General features: G+C 42.3%; 1 protein-coding gene and 1 long non-coding RNA gene across 3 annotated transcripts; both read right to left on the reverse strand.

Moving 5' to 3' along the window:
* On the reverse strand, positions 1-8,703 carry C6H14orf180 (chromosome 6 C14orf180 homolog). 2 transcript variants are annotated; one of them, XM_063159834.1, is made up of 4 exons: positions 8,465-8,703; positions 6,065-6,191; positions 4,308-4,334; positions 1-1,580 (listed from the first exon to the last, which is right to left on the reverse strand). In XM_063159834.1, the coding sequence occupies exons 1-4, from the start codon at positions 8,549-8,551 to the stop codon at positions 1,381-1,383; spliced, it is 441 nt and encodes a 146-aa protein (XP_063015904.1). In that variant the 5' UTR covers positions 8,552-8,703; the 3' UTR covers positions 1-1,380. The 2 variants fall into 2 exon arrangements, with proteins under 2 accessions (XP_063015904.1, XP_063015903.1); XM_063159833.1 differs by having other exon boundaries at positions 1-1,583.
* Positions 8,704-9,821: 1,118 nt separating this feature from the next.
* On the reverse strand, positions 9,822-19,761 carry LOC134420100 (uncharacterized). The gene is made up of 4 exons (XR_010028247.1): positions 19,733-19,761; positions 17,826-17,951; positions 10,739-10,839; positions 9,822-9,930 (listed from the first exon to the last, which is right to left on the reverse strand). It is a non-coding gene; the product is annotated as an uncharacterized LOC134420100 (long non-coding RNA).
* Between the last annotated feature and the right edge of the window lie 216 nt (positions 19,762-19,977).

The raw sequence follows: 19,977 nt of genomic DNA on the forward strand, positions 1-19,977 counted from the left end.
ACTTGTTTCAATCAAGCTGCTGCCCCCTCTGCTCCTGAGAGGAGGTTGCAGGTTGTGCTCCTGTTTATCCTCTCTTGGTTAAAGTTCTTGGACTGCTTGGGAGAAGGTGGCTGGGGCAGATGTATGGCCCTCAGTTAAAAAAAAAAACAACCTAGAAATAAAGCACCATTTTTTCTTTTTGATGGTTGCAATGGCAGGGGGAATATAAGCCAAGGTCTTGCAGACATCTCTTCATCTTCTCTGCAGTGTTCCCCCCCACACTTTTTTTCCCTTTTTCTTTTACTTACAGGTTCTGATGTCAATCTCACTATACAAAATAACCCCAAGCACACATCAGGTGCTAGCTGAGCAGAATCTAAGATCTAAAAAGCTGGTCGAGCTGGTTCTTTGAAGCTCATGAACTTGCAGTCATTTGTTCTCCTCTCAGATACCCAGAGCAGCGTTTCACATGATCTCCATTAAAAGGATTCCTTCCAGAGAAATGCATAGTATGGTGGGACAATGATAAAGGAACTGTGCATCCAACACCTTCATAAGCAGTCCATATTATCATGACATAAGGCCTTGGATACTCAGGCATAGCCTCTGTCTGAATACAAGCACTGTCATAAACCTTGCATGTCACCCTGTGGGGTTTATGGACTGAATCAAACCCAGAGGATTAAACTGCTGTTGTGATTAACCTGGGTTTCAATGCTGCTATTTATTATGTTAGGCAAATAAACTATTTTCTGTTTAAATGAGTTTCCATGTTCTTTTCAACACCTGGGAGTCAAGTGAAGCATTAAGAACCAGCTTTTGCCCACGGATGAATAAAATGCGTGAAAGGAAACAAGAAAGCCATTTGCTGGGATTTTACAAATAATCATTTCAGGTGTATAAATATAGCAGCTTGCCAAGCCTTTGGCCACCAGAGCAGTGTCTGTGCAATGGCTCAGCTTTATTTTAATCTTTGCAGAGTAATTCTTTGGAGACTTGAGGAGAAAGATGGTTTGGTATCTAAAGTCTTGACCCAGAAGAATTTTTGTCTGAGTTTGCTGCTGCCGGCACAGATCAATTTATTCCTCTTTCTGCTTTTGCTCCTCATATCAGCAGCTTATAAACTCTGGGTAACCAAATCCAGATACTTGTTTGCTGTTCAGGGTGGATGGAGCACGAGCTTGGTGGGACCTCAAGGCATTAGTTTGAATGTTCATTGATGTGAAACAAAGAAAAACAACAAAGAAGGAAAAAGGAGAACAAGTGTTTGCTGGATGGTGCACAGCAGGGCTGATTTCCTTGCTCTTTGAGGTGGATGCTCATGTGTTCCTTGCATGTGGCTGCAGTAGGCTGGGAGCTTTGCATTGATGCTTCTCAGCAGTGCCAGGCTGCAGGATGCTGCTACTGCCTCAGAAACCAAGTCCAGCACCTCTGAGCAACGTGTCTTATGTGCAGAAAGAAGATGACAAGTCGGGATTGAAATTCCTCCAGGACTGTGACATCCTGCTTCATGCTGGTGTAGTAGAGACTCACAGCAAGGATCAGCAGTGCACAAAGCAAGAGCCACAGGAGCACAGGCAATCCAGATGATGTCCTGTCATCTGCTGAACGGTGATGAGAAGAAAAAAAGGAAGCAGCATTATTTTAGTGCCATCTTAAATGCTTCCCAAATTTGATCCCCTGCTGATGCCTTTGTCCCAGTTTTGTGGCAGCAGCAGGGTACAGAGGGCTCTGGTGGTGAGCACTTCTCTAGGCATCAGTTAAGTGATAGTGAGTCACACCTCCTCATGGAAGGTGGTGAGTATGAAAGATATCATCTAATGGAGCATTTAGAGAGTTTAATTATATACAATAAGAACAGGATTAGCATAGCTAATGCATGATCTCAACTTCCCCTACAGCAATTATTTTTATACCTTTACCCTAAATGTTAAGTTGAATGATAGGAGAATATGAAGCTACTTGGTCTAATTATTTAATGTTCACAAATGCCCCATAAAAGAGAGAAGCTATAGATTTCTGTCCTTTTCCCTGGTAAGTCAGCTTGTTCGGGACTCCTGCTAATTCTGGGAAGAACCCAAACGTGGCTCCATTAACCAAGAGGCATGTTCAGAAAACTCTGGCAGTTTGAACCACTGTGTTTGAGTGCTATGTGTGCTAATTACACCACAACATCCTCTGCACTTCCTCTTCAGCAAGAGGACGCTGTGAAGATTTTTCCTGCCTTCAAAATATTTTTCAAACGTGTTTAAAGGTTGGGCACAGCACACATGTGGAAACCAGAGGGCTGCATTCAACCTGCTGACTGCTGTGTCCCAGCCCTTGCCTGTGTATCCATCCCTGGGCCTTGGGGACCCAGTTTTGATTCAGCCCTGGCTGCTCTGTCTGACTGCATGGCCATTGCACACTCGGCGCTATTTCATAAAGCACTTAGAGTATTAAACATGCAGTATAAAGCCAAATTCATGCCTGAATAAAACCCATAGTGTGCAGCTATTTTCTTGCCATATGCACATAATCAATAAGGAGATAAAAATGTGGAGTGTATTATTATGGGTAAAGGGCCAACATTAGCTGTAACATATTTAAATTAGCTTCCACTCCGAGCCCTGGAATACACACCAGTCAATTAAACTGTCACACAGATGTACAGAGAGGAAGGTAAAAGTCATAAAACCAAGCCAGAAACACATAATAATGTATCAAAAAGTGTATGGGGAAAAGGTAAAATGTTAATAGGCAGTCATTTTATAGCTAACCAGAAACCAAATCAATGTCCCATAATAGACCTGAGTGAATTATTTGCAGCAAGTAATTTATTCATTTGAATTTAGCCCTTCTTTCTGTTTTCAAATTATCCATGTGCAGGCTTCAGATTTTATAAATTTGTTTATTTGGCATTACTCTATGCAGGGTTGATATGAAGGTGTTTAGCCAGGGAATTGCTCACCACTTTCTGGATTTGCAGAGATTTGTGAGTTGGGAATTGGTGTTTCCCTTTGTGAGATTTCCCACACCACAGGCTGCAGCTCCTGACTGGGCGCCCCACCTGCCTTTTCCAATGTGGGGCTTGGTTGATGAGCACATGTGGGAGCAGGGAAACCTTCCTGGGGAAGCTGAACAGCTTTTCACATCAACCCTTTCATATGAAGTGCTTGTAACCTGTTTCAACTTTTTAAAAGTTACTTTCCATGTGAGATTTCTGGGCAATCTCAAATGTAAAATTGGGTTTTCCATATATCCTCTCAGTCATGAAATATGTTCTATCTATGAACGGAAGAAAATAATGCAGAAGGATAATTCCACTTGCAAAATTGTGATGAGTTAAGCTCACAACAGCTTCAGCCCATCACTACATTTAGATGTTGAAAATCAAATTTGCTTTTCTAGATTACAATTAGAAATTTAATGCTTAAATTTGTTAGTTAATTGCTTGTTGGAAGAGCACAGATCTGTGCCCAGTCTCATGGCAACTCATCTGAGAGGAGCACTGGACCTGAATACGGGAGATTTTGTTTCAGTTCCTGCCTTGGGTACACATTTCTGCCGTGCCCTGAAGAATATTTGATATTTGCTTTCCCCCAGGCCCTTTCTGGCTGTAGTACCCTGATTCCAGCCCAATAACAACCCTAGATGATGCCACCATTGTCATGAACACACAGCCCCCATTTCTGGACAAGAGCAAAAGCTGAGGGATATGGGGACATCTCCCTGAGAGGATTTTTGTCCTCCCAAAAGTACAGCTCTGTGTATGTATATATACATGTTATAGGTGCCCCTCTCCCCTTCACTGCCTACAGCAAGGGCTACATGTTGCCCAGGCCCTCTAGAAATTATCACCATCATCAGAATATCCACATACACTCATCTTGGGGGTCTGTGAGGCTGCCAGGCCTCAAAACCCGATTATTTTTGTTATTTCTACCCTGCTGTTAGCATATAAATGAATTGTCTCTTCCCCTCATACAAAGCTCAGCAGGGAGAGCTATTGTTTAGCTTGGGGTGCTTTTCTTGCATATCTTAGTGAGAAACCTGCACCTATTCCAATGCCATAAAATATATTAATTATATTTAAATTAAAAATAGCTTCAGGGATTTAATTTTTGTTTCCACTATTTGTCTTACTAGATGTCTTGTTTAAAAATGCACCAGACCTCATCAGCACCTTGTGCTGCTTATGCTGAGAAGAAAAAGCAGCAACCACTGACAGCACAAACTGCTGTGCATATGGAGGGTGTATTTGCACAGTGCATCCCACCAGCTGCAAAAGCAAACTCAGGTTAATGCTATGGATGGCTCACAGTTATAATGTGAAAAATTCAACTTACCCACTACGTAGTCACAGCAGGAAATTACTGGAAAACAAAAGGAAAATGTTTTTACTTGTCTGGAAAGGTCTCTTGGCAGCGGGTGAACAAGAAAAGCCAGGACCAAGCAGTGTATCTGAAATTGCTGCCACCTTGGAGATGCTGGGCAACCTCTTACACCACTTTTGGCTCTGGGTGAGCACCTACCCAATCCATGCAAACATGCAGATGCACTTCAGGAAAGTGAGGAAAAATTATTGTGTGAGAGAATTCAGAGGCAGGATTGCTGCTGTTGCAGAGAGGTCACGAAACAGCTCTGCTAAAACCCCTCCCTATTCCACATAATTCCTAGAAAGGAAAGGATTTAGACCAGCAGGCTGAAAGAATGAAAGTTAAGAAAGCACTGTCAGGCTAACTTTCATCAACAATATCCTGGAAATGTGTCTGCTTGGCAGCCAGGCCCAGACACAATCCAGGATGAAAAGTCCTGGATTGGAAACGGAAAAATTTCAGTGGTGCCAGAAACCTTCATTTTACCAGCCTTAATGTGAGTAATATTGTGTGGACAAACAGCAAACAATCTCAATCACAGACTGTTTGCAACACAGAATACTAATTATGGGTTGGAACATTTCTCCTGTCTCCATGAAAAGGAGTCTCAGAGTTTTCTCCATGCTCACAGCTCCCTGCATGAGCTCCAGCGTGGCTTTGCTGAGCTCAGAGCCAGGGGGACACCAACCTGGTCCCCTGGACTGACTGCAGGATTCCCAGTGCTGATGTGGGGCATGGACTCTGGCACAGAGCTGAGGGAGTTATTATTCCCATCAGAATCCTGCTCTTGAGCACTCAGATGAGCTTTGAGGAATTTAAGGCTGACTCACTGAGTCTCTCCAGGAGCTCAATTTTGATGGGAAAGCCCAGGCCATGTCAACAAGCTCATCAAGAAACAGCTTCCCCTTCATGCATCAGGAGGCATCCCAAACAATGCATTGCCAAACAAGTGAGAGTTCTGTTTATAGACACAGCAGATGCCAAGCCTTATTTTCAGAAGCTGCAGCAGTCCAAACAGGTGGCTGACAGAAATTTTACCATTCTGTCACCTGTGTTTTGACCAACTGACATATCAAACCCATATAATTTTAGTTCTCTACCAATAAATACAATTTTCTTGGCTGGATGGGTTTGGGAAAGTCAGAAGGTAACACCAATTATTATTTGGTATGGCATACAGCACGTGCAGAGGTGCAAACTGGATCCTTGTGCCAGACCTCTGCTGAAGGTCACTCCCAGCTGACCTAATTGCAATATTTTGGCTCATGAATGAAAGGTTTTGTTAGCTGTGTCAGTCCTTGGTTGCCTCTGTTGGCAGAAGTTATTACATCCTGGCTGCTAGGCTCAGACCTCTGCTGCTGTATTCTGTGGCATCCTCATTATACACAGTGACATAATTATGTTTAAATTTGGTCTGAGTGGAAACATTGTTCTGGGGAAGCCCTGGGGCCCAGCCAGGCCCAGAGTGCACAATGACCCCTGTGGGGGCTGGCTCAGGAGTCACTGTGACAGCAGCTGAGGGTGAGGCAGGAGTCTGTCCATCCCAGGGCAGGCAGGCAAATGGACCAGATGCAGTTCTGCAGAGCACAGAGCAAACATCATCCATCCTCTGCTCTGTGCTGAGCTGAAAATCACAAATTATCACAGGGGGAAGCTGATGTGGACAGACAGGCTGGATGTTAAAAGCTGGAAAGGTCATGCCAAAATTCCTGATAGCTTGAGCATACCATGTTCAATGACTTCTTCTGGCTCACGAAACCGAACCCTGCGCTCTGCTCTCCGCTTCTCCCCCACAGCTGGGTCCACAGGTGGCCTTTTCCTCAGTATGGAAGGAGGAGAGCTGCTGTCATCTGCCTAAAGAGTTGATCAAAACACAAAACATGTCACCATCCAAACAGGGTGAAGCATTTGGGTGAAGTTTTGATCTTTGGTGGATGTGTTACTGTGTCCCTTGAAGGATACGATGTGTAACACCTCTTCTTGGACAGACCACTGTCATATTTACAGCCAAACAAAAGGGATATTTCTACATTGCCATAGATCTGCAGTACTTAAAGCTGTATTCTTAGGGAAAAGGATAGGTAAAGCAATGGACAGCAAAATGTTCAGAAAGGATTTCTCCTAAATTGTAACAAATATTTGCTGAAGGTGGCTGCTCAACAGCCTTGGGCTCTTCTTAGAAGAACATAAATGTGATATGAAATATATGAACCATATCATTTGGAGCACCTTTGAAATGTTCTGAGCTAAGCAGTTCTACTCAGAATGCAGCATTACAATTTCAACAACTGGGACTGTGCTGACTTGGGTTTAGACACTCCTGATGGGTACAAGAAGGTAATTTATTTGCATTTCAATATAACAATTATGATGTTGCTCTGGTTTTTGCTTGGAAACCACATTTAGTCTTTGACAACAGAATCATAATGCTGTGGATTCTTTGAAATTACAATAAACAGAGCTGCAATAACATTAATAACTCACTGTTCTGCATGGGAGTGCTCCCACAGTCAACTGCCCAAAGTGAATCCAAAGAAACTTGATTCAGACACCCACTGTCCTCTGGCAGTAGAGAGCAGATGGCAAATTTTCTGCTTTTCAAAGTGAGGGCTAGAGATTCTTAACATTTTATTTTAAGACTGAAGTAATCTTCTCTAGCTCTTTCCATCTCTCCCCTCTGTTCCTGTGCTAGATAAAGGTTATTATTTCCTCTGGATTTCTCTCTGCTCCCTTTTTCCCCACTTTGTAGTTTGTTCCCCCACTCAGTGAATGCATGCTCCTTACTTTAATTCTTCTCCTTGCTTTAATCTTTCTACTCCTCAATTATCTACTTTTATCCTTTTTTTGACCCAAATGCCATTTCCTTTCCTTCTTGTTGGATGCTTTCCCCATGCTCACCATTTCACACACCCACTCCTTGGGCTGCAGGAGCAGGATTAGGTCCCAGTGACTGCAATTCGGGGGTGTCAGACCCCAGAGTAAAGGGGATAAATAGGTTTTCTTACACATCACATTCTGGATAACCTCAAAAGACATATTGCATAGCTAGCAGGAACTGCCATGGGGTGAGCAATGTCTTTGATCCCTTCTCCTAAGAGATTCATAAATCCAACCTCATCACTGATAAGGATGATTTCTCTGATCCAGAGGTCATATCACCTCTGTCTCATGACTGGGTACAGTGTGTGTTGGAGCTCTGTGTTTTTCATTCAGCAGCTAAGAGTCTGGAAGCTCCATTCAGGTTATGGGAAACCTGGATTTCACTTCTTTCTGAGTCCAAAGAAATACAAAGCTATGTCTATATACACGCCTTCATCATCAGGGTTATGGTGCACACATGGGAGCAGGGAATCTCAGTCTCTGCCACTGGAGCTGTCTTGTTTGGCCTTGAATAATTAAATATTCATTGAGCTAAAGAAAGAAAGAAAGAATGACTTTACAGCCTCGTGTTTGGGTGCTCCCTTGGGGGTGGCAGAAGCCTGCTCCTATCCTTGCTCCAATGAATACTTAATATGTGATACTTAAATATTCATTGGAGCGGTCACTGGGAACAGGGTCTCTCATCTGCCAGGTGAACACCCCAATCCCTCTGCAACAGCCACACACACACATTACTCACATAATGAATATTTGATTATTCTGTGTAAAATGAAGCAGGTTTAGGGAGACACAGCCTAGCTCAGGCTGGGGGTGGTTATAGCTATAAGGGCTTCTCCTGTGGCACGACCAAGGAAACTGAACCTTGTATTTGAAGAAATTTATAACTCCAAGTGCAGCTGTTGCCCATATGAGCTTTTCCAAACACTTAGCAGTGACAGAACATCAGAAGAGAAAAACATGAAACAGCTGGCTGGTTGGATAGTACCTAGCCAAGGCAGACCTTAAAAAGGAAGTGATTTCATGATATTCACTACTTTAATAGCTTACAGAAATCAAAGCTACGCATTGTCAGAATGAACAGAACACTGCCCCCTCAGACAGAAATCTGGTGTTAGCATAGTGTGACAAGAGTTAGAAACCTACCAAAGTGATAGCTGGGCAGTTTTATGACCCTAAAAACAACCCATCTGTAACAAGCTGTGGGCACTGCACACAGGGACCTCATCCCCCATGAGAAGATGACTTACCTGCAGCTCTTTGGCACTAGGATCAGGAAGTGAGGCTGGACATACTTGGGACATGTACTCTGGATGCCAACATGAAGCCTCCCACATGAAGATTTGGATGGAAAGCCTCTTGCCCAGAAAGAGAGGGAGCAGGGAAAAGCTTCAGGAGCCCCTTGAGCAGGGGGATGGAGCCAGCAGTGACACCGCGCAGACGGGAGCGGAGAGGAGGATGAGGAGGGGGAAGAGGAGTTTGTGTCCTTTGTACCAGGGCTGGCGTGGGAAGGATGAGATGTACTCAGGAGCCAAAAATAGCACCCAGTGATAACACTGGCTGTGCAGCTGGAAGCAGGGCTGCTCTGGCAGCGGGAGAGGGCCTGAATGGAGCAAGTCACAGATAAACACCTACGTGTTTGTTCTGCCGGAATGTGAATTGGGGGTGGTTTTTTAATAGCAATTGCTGCATTTCTGTGATTATGTTGGATTCCTTTCCAGAATCCATTCCCAATCACAAAAACCTTGCAAGTGGGATTGCTTTTAATCCTTCTTCTGTTCAAAAGATGTGGGTAAAGTCACCAGCAAATTATACAAATATAGTGGGAAGACAGATATCTCCCTCCAGAACAATTATGGCCTCACTTTATATGTTTTACAAATTAAATCCATTATTATAGTAATAAAGTGGGATTTAAACATTTGACATTTCTACTCATATTATAATAAGATTATTGATAGAAAGAGAGGTGATTTACTGTTCAAGAGACTTTAACAGTCCCTTGTCAAATACTGGAGGCTGGGCATCATCAAATATACAATTTCTAGTTAGAAATACCTGCCATGATTGCTGATATATACTGGTTTGTTGTCCCTGCAAGCACAACCTTGTGTTTTTATTTTGTTCTTTTTCTGGAGCTATTTATTTGCAGTGCCATGTGTAATGGACATGGTTTGGTTTTATAGCAGGTGGTTGGATGGATATTTCCATGTCATGTTGAGGCTGGCCCTTGCTCTGCAGGGCAGAGAGGGTGGCAAGATGCTCATACTGGCACTGGGAACCAGAGGGCACAGCTGCTCTGTGGGTTTTACTACTCACTCACTTTCTTTCAGGGATTTGGGGAATGGGTGAGTAGATGGAAAGAGTTGGGATCCTCCTCCAGAGAAAACTGGGCCAGAGCAGCAGAGGTGGTTTCTGAGGCTGCTGTGGGGTCAGCAAACCCCTCAGGACTTGCTGCCCTCCTGCAGCTCAGCCTCTGCATGGGTGCAGTCCTCAAACCTGTCCTTGATGACATCAGCATCCACGTGGAGAGGAATACATTTTGCTGGTCTAGGGCTCTCCACTGAATGCACCACATTAAAAAGTCCCCTGAAGAAAGTTACCTTACCTTCTCTTTCCTGTGCATTGGGGTGATGGAGGGCTTTTCCTCATGCTGAAACCAGCTCACAGCTGCAAGCCTTGTGAAATGCTTCCAAAATCCCCTCTCTGCTGTGTCCTGCAAGTGTTCCACAGAAGTTATTTCAGGAAATCTTTTGGTGGGGAAAAGACAGTCTTTTAAATTTTGTTCATAGTATATCCTAGACAGAAAGGTGACAAAACCTGTCAAACCATGGTCCCTGGCTTCTCTGGCTCCTCCTTCCTCCTGTTGTGATAATCACCTACTACTAATTCATGTAAGAAGGAATTTACCTGCCTGCTTTGGCCAGCAAAACTGATGAAGGTGTGGTTAGGGAAGTCAAAGTCTAGTAATCATCTAGCTCTGGCTTTGTCCCTGGGAATTGTCTCATTTATTTTATTAGTGTCACCCAGCAAGGCACATAAGAAGGTCTTGTGCAGCCTCTTATTCTGCAGAGTGGGACAATGCATTTGTCAGCTTTTACATCTGAATAAAAAACCTTGTTCATGTCTTCTTCACTGAACCTGACTTTGTTCAAAGCAAGGTTTTACAGTTTTCTAAGTATTTGGTCAAAGATATTTTGGTAATTAAAAAAAAAACCACAAAAACACAAAAAAACCCCAAATGGGATTTACTGTATTCAAGAAATGGACATAGGGAGACAACATTTATAATTTTTCATGCCAGAAATAATTTCTTTTCAGTTCTAGATTCCCCTTAAATGTAAACATTTTTTTTTTGTTCATTTGATTGAAAAATAATTGGGCAGCTTATAAATGTTTTCATGAAAGATTGCTATTTAAATGCCAGGGATGATAATTTCATCATGGCATTTTCACTTTTATCTCAAGATGTGCTAATTATATTGATAGTAATGGTTGTAAATGCTTGAATAATTAGTAGTTACCTGGGCACTCAAGTTTCAGTGGATAAAGATGTCAGGAGTTCAAATCTCATGACAGGGACAGTTCCATTCCTACTAAGTGCTTTTGATTGTAGTTTAACAACCTAAAATTGGATATATGTTAGGAATAAAACACAGCCCAAATGCCTAAAGTAAAAGAATCCAGGAAAATAACTTCTCTAGCCTCTGAAATCACTGATAATAAATAATAGTTACTATAGTGGGATGATTTCTGCATTAAAAGCTGTAAGAATTTCCTTTAATATTGCCCTTCTTTTTAAAGTAATTTTTCATCTAAGATTTGATCTCATTTCATGCAAAGTACGTCAGAAACAAAGCTGGACAAATAATTCATAAATGAATTATTTAGCTTGTGAGTGTCACCTCTATTTCTTTCAGCTAATTGTTCACAAATAGATAGTGACTTTTGTCAATGTATTCATTATTCAGATTTATTCAGTGGATAATTGCTGGGAGTAATTCTTTGTCCGTAGATTGCTTGGAATCATTTTGCTGTGAACATTTAATAGTAAAAATCTATCCAGGCTTTCAATAAAAGACAAACTAAAATTATCTATAACTACTGATGTAGCCCCTAAACACGAACAATATAATGCAGTTTTAAAGAGCAACACCAACATTTTAATCAAGAAATCCACTACTTCCCATGCTACATAGGAGAGAAAGCAAAAACATTTAAACTCTTTGTGTAGCACTGACATTGAATGGTGCACATTGTATATGCAAATAAGTTTTTACAAGAAAAGGGAAGCTTAAGTGTTTGCTCAGCAGAAAAACAAAACATGCCTAAACAAAACATGATTGACTTCCCAGAGAATAAATATGAACAGTCCACGCAAAGGAATTAACTGCACAGCCAGTATATTTTTCTGCAATACCTCAGTGGAAGATGTCTAGGAAATAAACATAACATGATAAAACAATTTTGCACTCAGAGGATAGCCGTGTAACCATATGAACTCTTTTTCCATTTCCTTCTGTGGGAATAAATATTTTAGACAAGCAAAGTACTTTGTAAATGATGCCTTTGTGGGGATTCGTCTGGCCTGGTTCAATTATTCTGAAACCCGGCAATTTTCTCATATCATTGAATCTGCTTTTATTGCAAATAGGGTCATAGAAATAGTCACTCATTGCAATAATGGACTTCGTTTATCTTAACTATTAACACTTGCAGTAGGTTTACACACACACACGCGTATATATTCAATATTTATGGATATGCACAGTGCATATATATTAATAATGAAGTAACTTTATCTCCAACAATCTGAAAACAAAATCACGTAATCCCATACAGTGTGGGGTGCAGTGGTAACTGGAAGCAGCATATCAGGATAACAGAACAGAAAGGAATAAATAAATTAGAGGGGAGTCTTCCATATCTTCCTCAACTTCCAGGGTGTCAATTGAGCCTTTGTTCAGTATTCCACCTTTCGCGGTTCTGTGTACTCTTGATTAATAATTTAGAGGTGCACCTTTTGGAAGCAGGGTAAATTTTGTGTTTGCCAAGAGTGATTTTCCACTAGTCAGCGAGTACATCAGGAAATAAAACAGCAAATTGCCCCACAAAGTATAATTGGCTGTTGCCTCCTTCCTTTTTCTGCCTCTGGAGAAACAGATTTACTGCTGAGAGTTCTGGGACACCCATGAGATATCATACAGCACCATTTCTTCTCCTCAACCTTCCAGTAAAGAAAGCACTGTGTAAATCCCAGCCTCAAGACAAAAATCAGTTCTTTGGATTGCATGTTTCCATTCCACGTCCAGAAGGATCATGATTAATCTGTTGTCTGTTGGTCAATCCAAAATGGGTTTTTTTCATGGAGTTGGTGAAAAAAAAATCAACAGCAAAGCATAATGGAAACAGAGCACTGAATGGGAAGATGATCTGGTAACACTTGGTGTGTGTAGCCAGCCAGGATGAAAGCAATCAGTTTTGCTTCCTGTATATCTGCTAGTTCCTGTGATGGCCAGAGAGCTGTGAATCCAGGAGTGTTTTTTCCCAGGGAAGTGCAGTTGTGATCAGTGCAAAGTGCAGCACCAACAATCCCTGTGGTGCTCCATGAAGGACCCACAGGATTACCCTCCCAGTGGGACCTTTTTGCCCTTCAGTTATTACTGCTCTGTGCTGGAAGTTTTCATGTTCTGTAAGTACCCCTTGGATGGAGGTGGGCAGACCTGGGCCATTCACCCAGGACGTGTGGGCTTGGATTGCTGAAGTTTGTAAAAATTGGGTTGGAGCCGTGGTACTGCATGTGGCCATCTGATCCATCACAGCAGAACTCACTTCTGAAGGCAGAGTCATGGCCCTATTTGCAGATGTAGCATCTCAGGATAGTTTTGGTTGGAAAAGATCTTTAAGGTCAGTGAGTACAAGTGTTAACCCAGCCCTGCCAAGGCCACCACTAAACCACATCCCCAAGTGCCACATCAAAATGTCTTTGAAATATCTTCAGGGACTGTGACCCAACAGCTTCTGTGGGCAGTCTATTCCAGTGTTTAACAACCTTTTTGGTGAAGAAATTTTTCCTTATATCCAATCTAAACCTTCCCTGGTGCAATCTGAGGCCTTTTCCTCTTGTTCTATTTGTTGTTAATTGGGAGAAGAGGCCAACACCCCCCATCTACAATATTTTTCCAGGTAGTTGTAGGGTGTGAGATGGTTTCCCCTGAGCCTAATTTTCTCCAGTCAAAACTGGAGCTGCTTCCTCAGCATAAATCTTGTGCTCCAGACCCCTCCTCAGCTCCATTGTCCTTCTCTGGACCTGTTCCAGCACCTCAATGCCTTTCTTGTAGTGAGGGGCCTAAAACTGAAACAGGATTCACGGTGTAGCCTTACCAGCCCTGAGTACAGGGGGACCATGTAGCAAATTCTTCAAAGTGATGATCATGCTCCTGGAGCTGTGGCACCAGTTTAAAATCCATATTGTGCACAGGTTTTTCCTTGTTTTAAACTGGGCTCTTTTTTAAGACAAAGATAGAAGCACTGAGGAGAAGTGTTGCAGGGTTTTGCATTATGGTGAGAACATCCCTGCTGCAGGGCAGAGCAAACTCTGCTTTATTTGGACTGACTGGAAGTGATTTAACTCTGTTGAGGAATTTGGTCTCAATTTATTCCTGGCATGAGTTCATTGACTTATAAAAGGCATGAATCTGTCTCCATTTCTTAAAATTACCTCTCTTATTCATGTGTCTTTCCAGGTAGATGTTACAAATAACCACAGAGGACTTGTGATGATGTATATTAAACATAGAGAGAATTTCTGGCTGCTGAAATGAACTTTCTAAATAATTACAGAATGATTCCACATCCATTTCATAATTAGACTCCTGAGATTGCAGCCAAGCTATTATTTGTGATTCAACGTGCATTTTTATTTTAGAAATGTCCCACAGCCATTAGGTTTATTCCACCTGAGATTTTCTAATTTGTTCTGATCATCCTGTCACTGGGACCTAAAATGTAAAATATGTATTGATCGAGTAAGAGTTACCAAGGAACAAAATGCTAATTTCTGCTGTTGTCTCACTGATTCCAAATCAATCAGTCCTGTTGATGTGGGATGTGGGAGATGAACAGGGCTGGAGTGAGTGAGGTCATTCTTAGTCAGCTTTTGTTACACACTCTTTGTATTTTAGGAATGAAATCTAGTGGAGCTGTAACTTCTGCCCACAGCATTTGGGCTGCTGTTGATGGCAGGGCTGCCATCAGCCATGAGATGAATTAGGAGAAACCACTGCCAGCAGGAGGACATCTGAGCTGGCATGAAAGAGAAAAGGCATGCAAAGAAAACTCCTTAAAAACAGGGAAAGTGGAATTATCTTCAGGAGTTGTATTTTAGCAGTAATCACTCTGTGCTTGATGTTGTGTTCACTGCCCACATTCCTTGGTGAGCTTTGACCTGAGGAGAAATCCAGCAAGGATGACTGCAGGTTACAGCCTGAAAAGGGGATTAGTGGTTTTGTCTTAATCCCAGGTATCAAAAGACTCCAATTGACTTCTGTGAGCCACCGTGCCTCCCCTAAAAAGGATTTTAGAAACCTGGCAGCCATTAATGCCAAACTGTCCCTAAGAGGGGCAACAAGCAGGGCTGACAGCAATGGGAAGGGAAGGAGCCAAGGGAATCACAAAGCACCAAGACACAGGCAACTGCACAACATGATTTGAGGGCACTGATGTAAATGCACTTGAGCTCCATTTGTAGTGTCACCTTGGAAGAGGATTAGATTAGATTAATGACATGAAAGAGCAGAAAAATGGAGAAAAGAGCAGATTGAAGTGTAACGAAACCCCAAATGAGTAAAAAACCCCCGTGAATTGGAAAGCATTTGGATGATGATATTGGATGATAAAAATTATAAAAAGAAAGTGGCAAATTCCTCTGTCATTGGCAGCTGCTTTACATTAATGTTAAGTCTATTAATGATGATATTTGTTTTTCTAATTAGCATGTAAATCTCTCTTCTCCACCTCTCCAAGCCCTGGAGACTGGTGATTTCAGAGAAAAACAAATAGGTTTAACAAAAAGTAATTGGTACAATTTTCAAAACTGGCTGAGAGCTTCTGGAGTTTATATTCAATTTCGTTTCAGTTTAAGCTGAGGCAAAGAAAATAAGCAAGGGAAAATTCAGGCAGAACATCAAAGTGCACTTGTTGGCATCAGGTTATACAGATAAGTCAGGTTGAAAGCCAGTTATGTTTTGCAGAGGCAAACTGAATATTTAAGTTGTGCTTTCATCCCAAAGCAGAGCATCCTTTGGCATCCCTGCAAGAGATTGTAGGATCCTGCTCACACCAAGACAATTTGTGTCTTACAATGGGGTAGCTGAGAGCAGGATGTGCTTTGAGAGCGGAGTGGTCCAGCTTTGACCCCTGGCAGATTTGAATCAGAACCTTCAAGTGCAATGCCCCTAAGATGCAGTTTCTTATTAGCTGCCTGCTAACAGCTCAGCTGTCTCTCTCTTTGCCCCATTCCCTCCTTCATTCTTATCAGAAATTTGGTCCAGGACCAGGAAACCTCTCAGCTTAAATTAATATGCTGCTCAGAATCATCTCTGCCTCAACAAATGCATATTTTTTTCTAATGTGGAGCATTTTCATGGCTATATTTTTCATCATCTCAAATGTACGAGCCCTTAAATCAGTCTCCTCAATGAAACAATGGAAATTGCTTTTTCTTTTAAAGGCAGAGAAATGCAAAGGCAAGGAATGAAGCTTCATGGGGCTGCTGTGGAGATGCTGAAATCATGGTGTCTGAAGGGAGAAGCATGGAAGCAGAGCTCTTGTTCTATTATATGATTCTGACTACATGGCTGTTCCCTGACAAAGACAAAACTTCTGGGTACACTGAGCTGGCGCAGTGTCTTGCATTCTCTCTTTCATGCATTATACCCACTCCAGCAAGTGTTTCTGGGAGAAGTTTTGAGACTGGAGTGTTCTTATACTTCCAGCCTGTAGTTGGAAGCATTTCTTCCTATGTTTGGAAATCTGGGAAAATATTGGATTCTTTCCAGAGCGTACTGGGCCAAAATGCTCTTTGAAACTTAAAAGTGAAGATGATGGAGAAGTGACACCACCACTCCTTCTTCCCAGAAGTTCTCTCCTGCCTTTGTGACACCTCTGTAGATATGAAACACATTTTCCTGACACTCCTGCTTTTGGCAAGGTTTGTTACTTGCTGTGTGGATAATGCCAGAACTGGGAAATACTATTAGTTTCTTCAGTGGTACATTTGACAGACCAAACCAAAAGGTTATTTGCAAGGGATGCTCCAGGAGCCACCACTGTCCTGTCTTTCAGGAGGATCCAGTGTGAGCCAGCATCAGTGTCAGAGATTTAGACTAAGAAGTGCCAGGTTAATCAAAGCTGGTGGGTTTGCTCTTTTCTGTGCTCTCCATTGCCATTTCAGAAAGGAGACCTTCAGCTCTTTTGCCTTTACCAGATACAAATCAAATAACTGCAAGGCAGCAAAATGACACCATGACACTCCTTTTTTTTTTTCTTTTTTTTTTTCCTATGAAATATAATTTTTAAAATATGAAAAATAAATTAAAAATACAGAGGACGAAAAAGTGAATTTGGAGAATTTAGAGCAGGTGGCATTGGTAACTGCCACCTTTACTTGTCAGTTCAGAGTTTGATTTTGGGGCAGCATGTGGTAGAAATGGGCTGGCACTGGAGAGAAGTTAGTGCTCCATGTAGCAAACACCTCACAGCACTCCAAGCTATCTACTTTTCTCTTTTACAAAACCAAGGCTGAAAATGTCTTGGGGATGATTTCTTCTAAATCTTGGCACTGTCCCAGCTCATGCAGTGGTAGTTCTGGCCTCTCTATCTGAAATCTTTACTTTATTTGTTCCCCAAAAGGTAAAGTAGCTGCTCCAGGATGAATATCTAGAACTTTGTAAATTCAGATACTTCTCAAAATCTTTTATTGCAAAACATGCTCATCTGAATCATGATCCATTCATTCTAGGTACTTTATCTGAGCAAAATAGAGTTTAATTTCCAGGTTTGGGTATGCCATTAGGAAGGGAACATGGAGCTTTCCTGATCCGCACCATGTTAAGCAGATCAAACCTCCTTTCTGGAGGAAAAATGAGTTATTTGGGATTTGAAATGCTAGTAATCTTCTTTTCAACATTCATGAAAAAAACAGGCTCCAGAGAAACTGATTACCATATTGCTTTTATACTGATTCAACTCTAAAAATCTGATGAGTTATTTTATTGCAGCTCCTAACAAGGGTTACTGTTGTTCATAAATAATTTGCTCAATTTCATCAGCCTTGTTTAAGACCAGAGCTGTACAAGAGCTGCAGACACTGGCAAAGAGGCTGCTCCTACTCTGCAGTCTGTATAAACTGAAGGAGCAATGCCACATTTTTTTTTACACCAGCACAAAGATCTGGCCCACAGCTTTCAGAGAGGCTGAATATAGAACATTAGGGAAAAGAAGTCAAGAAGCTGCAGTGTTTTGACAGGAAGAGGTTAAGCAGTTCAACAACAGAGGCTCTCTCTACACTGGCCTGTGCAGCCTAGAACACACAACCTTTTTTGGACGTACCTGTTGGTCAGGATGAAAAATGTAGGCAGCATCTCACACTGACGTGTCTGGCTTGGGAGGCCTGCTCAGAAAAATCCCTCATCAGGGCAGCAGCTGTCTTCTTCCCCAGGGCAAATTCCTTTAAAGCTGTCAAAGATGCTGTAATCAGACTAGGTCATCAAAACCGGTCCTCCTGAGGACTGGAAATAAGATCCAGAGATGAGCATTCAGCTCCATGGGCAAGGTCTAAAACACTAAAGTTTCCATTGAAATTAAATGAAGAGACTGTAATTGCTGTGAAAGAAAAGAGAGGCAATCATTGGGAGAGCCAGAAAGCTTTCAGAGCACCTCCTGAAACGATGCTTGCTGGAAAGGAGGGATCTGTGTACTGGATAACAGAATCTGATAACTGAGCACTGCTTTTACAGGGAAACAACTTTCATAACTGCTGGAGCATTTGGCTCTGTGGCTCCTGGAGAGGCAAATTTTAATTGAGATTTCACCACACAGCTGAGTAGTTTTATTATCAGGTTAAATAAAAAAGGTTAATAAAGGAATAAATATGGATTCTTTGGATTCTTGGCTTCAAAACACGGAGCCATGGTCAATATGCTTAATAATTTGTAAATAGAGTGAAACAAAGCACAAATAGCCATGGTGACCATGGAGAGGGGATTGCTGTGAGCTGGTACCCTCCCTTGCACTTTTGCTTGCATTAGCAGTGTTTCAGTTTCCATAAATAAGGTAAGGTAAAGCAAATGAACTGAGTTCCTCTCTATCCAATGTTTACTGCTGTTACTGGAGTTACATCTGGGACAAATTTGTCTTGGATTTGACTAAACCCTATCTTGGATAAAATAAAAGTGTATCAGTGTATTTGATTTTAGCTATATTAACTGTAAATTATTTACAGTGTCTCTGATTTTAAGTGATTGATCCCTGCCTGAGGAATAGTATCATAGCAAACAGATCAAAGCAGATCAAAACTTGTCCTTTATGCTTCTCCGGTGCTCTGGCATTACACCAGATACTGGCTGTCAGCTTTTTCCTACTTTTTAAATGTAAAAAAAGCAACAAAAAAACACCACCATACATGATGTGAGTGTTCATGTAACTACAGAAAAAAATGGGAAATAAACAACCTCTCTGCTGAGCAGGAATAGCTGAGGGAAATCACTGACTGAGCTACCCATGGGGGAGCAGGCAGGGCCTTGGCTGCTGTGGTGGGCACGGGAGAGGGGATGGGGAGCTGCAGGAGCTGAAGTAATTAACAGGAGGGATCCCAGGAGAAGGGGAGAAAGAAAATGGAGGTAATATGCTCCACTTGTGAAGAAAGATAGTTGGAGGAGAGGTTGCTGAAGCACAGGAGAGGTGCCAGGGAGGCACGAGGATCTCTGAGATGGGAGAGCTGGAACAGCAAGGCATGGAAAGCTGGGGCAGACAGGCAGGCAGCAGTCCCAGGGGTGGATTGGGAGTGATGTCATGGAATCTATTTCCCATTTCTGATTGCTGTATTGGTCAGAGTGCCCAAGAATATGTTATGCCTCTGTACTGATTTTTCCATCTGTCTGAATGGGAAGCAGAGGCACCAGGTTGCAAAGTGACCCTTCCTCTCAAAAAGGCAAGAGCAGAGCTGAGTGCTGGGGTCAGTTTACTGCTCATCCCACCTCCCAAACCTCCCCTGCTGCCAGGGGCAGTGACTGCTCTGAGACACTTCAAGCAAAGGCTTCTGCAGGCTCTGCAGCTCACAACTATCCAGGGAAAGCACCCTAAGAATAACCAGATCATAAAACCTGTGGGAAATGCTGCTGTGACTCCTGTAACACTGAAGAGCATCCCTGTGAAAATTTTGCAGAGCAGAGTGTGGAGCAGGAGCAAAGAGGAGTAGTGCAATAGATATAAAGCCATGTACTTGCCTGAGCACTCACCAAAGGCTCTGTGTGAGTGAGCAGCAGGGCTTCCTCAGCTGTTTATGCTGCTGAAGGATATTTAACTACCCAGTCAACTGGCTGGAGCTCAGCTGGAAACACACAGTGCCAAAAGCACAGGAGATGGAGCCAGTGCAATAAACACAAGGCTGCCTTGATTTTTTTTTTCCCTGTCTAATTATATATCTATGTTCAGTGTTCCTGGGACTGAATTATAACCTTAAATTTGCTTTTCCTTCCTCAAA

The sequence above is a fragment of the Melospiza melodia genome, chromosome 6 (genome assembly GCF_035770615.1).
Source record: "Melospiza melodia melodia isolate bMelMel2 chromosome 6, bMelMel2.pri, whole genome shotgun sequence".
In the NCBI taxonomy this organism is placed as follows: Eukaryota; Metazoa; Chordata; class Aves; order Passeriformes; family Passerellidae; genus Melospiza; species Melospiza melodia.

Excerpts from the sequence above, each read along its gene's own strand:
- C6H14orf180 (XM_063159833.1), bottom strand. The coding sequence starts at position 8,551 with ATGTGGGAGGCTTCATGTTGGCATCCAGAGTACATGTCCCAAGTATGT. Across the intron at positions 4,335-6,064 it reads AGAAGAAGTCATTGAACATG|TAATTTCCTGCTGTGACTAC; the intron begins GTATGCTCAAGC and ends TTTGTTTTCCAG. Across the intron at positions 1,584-4,307 it reads CTGCTGTGACTACGTAGTGG|CAGATGACAGGACATCATCT; the intron begins GTAAGTTGAATT and ends ATCACCGTTCAG.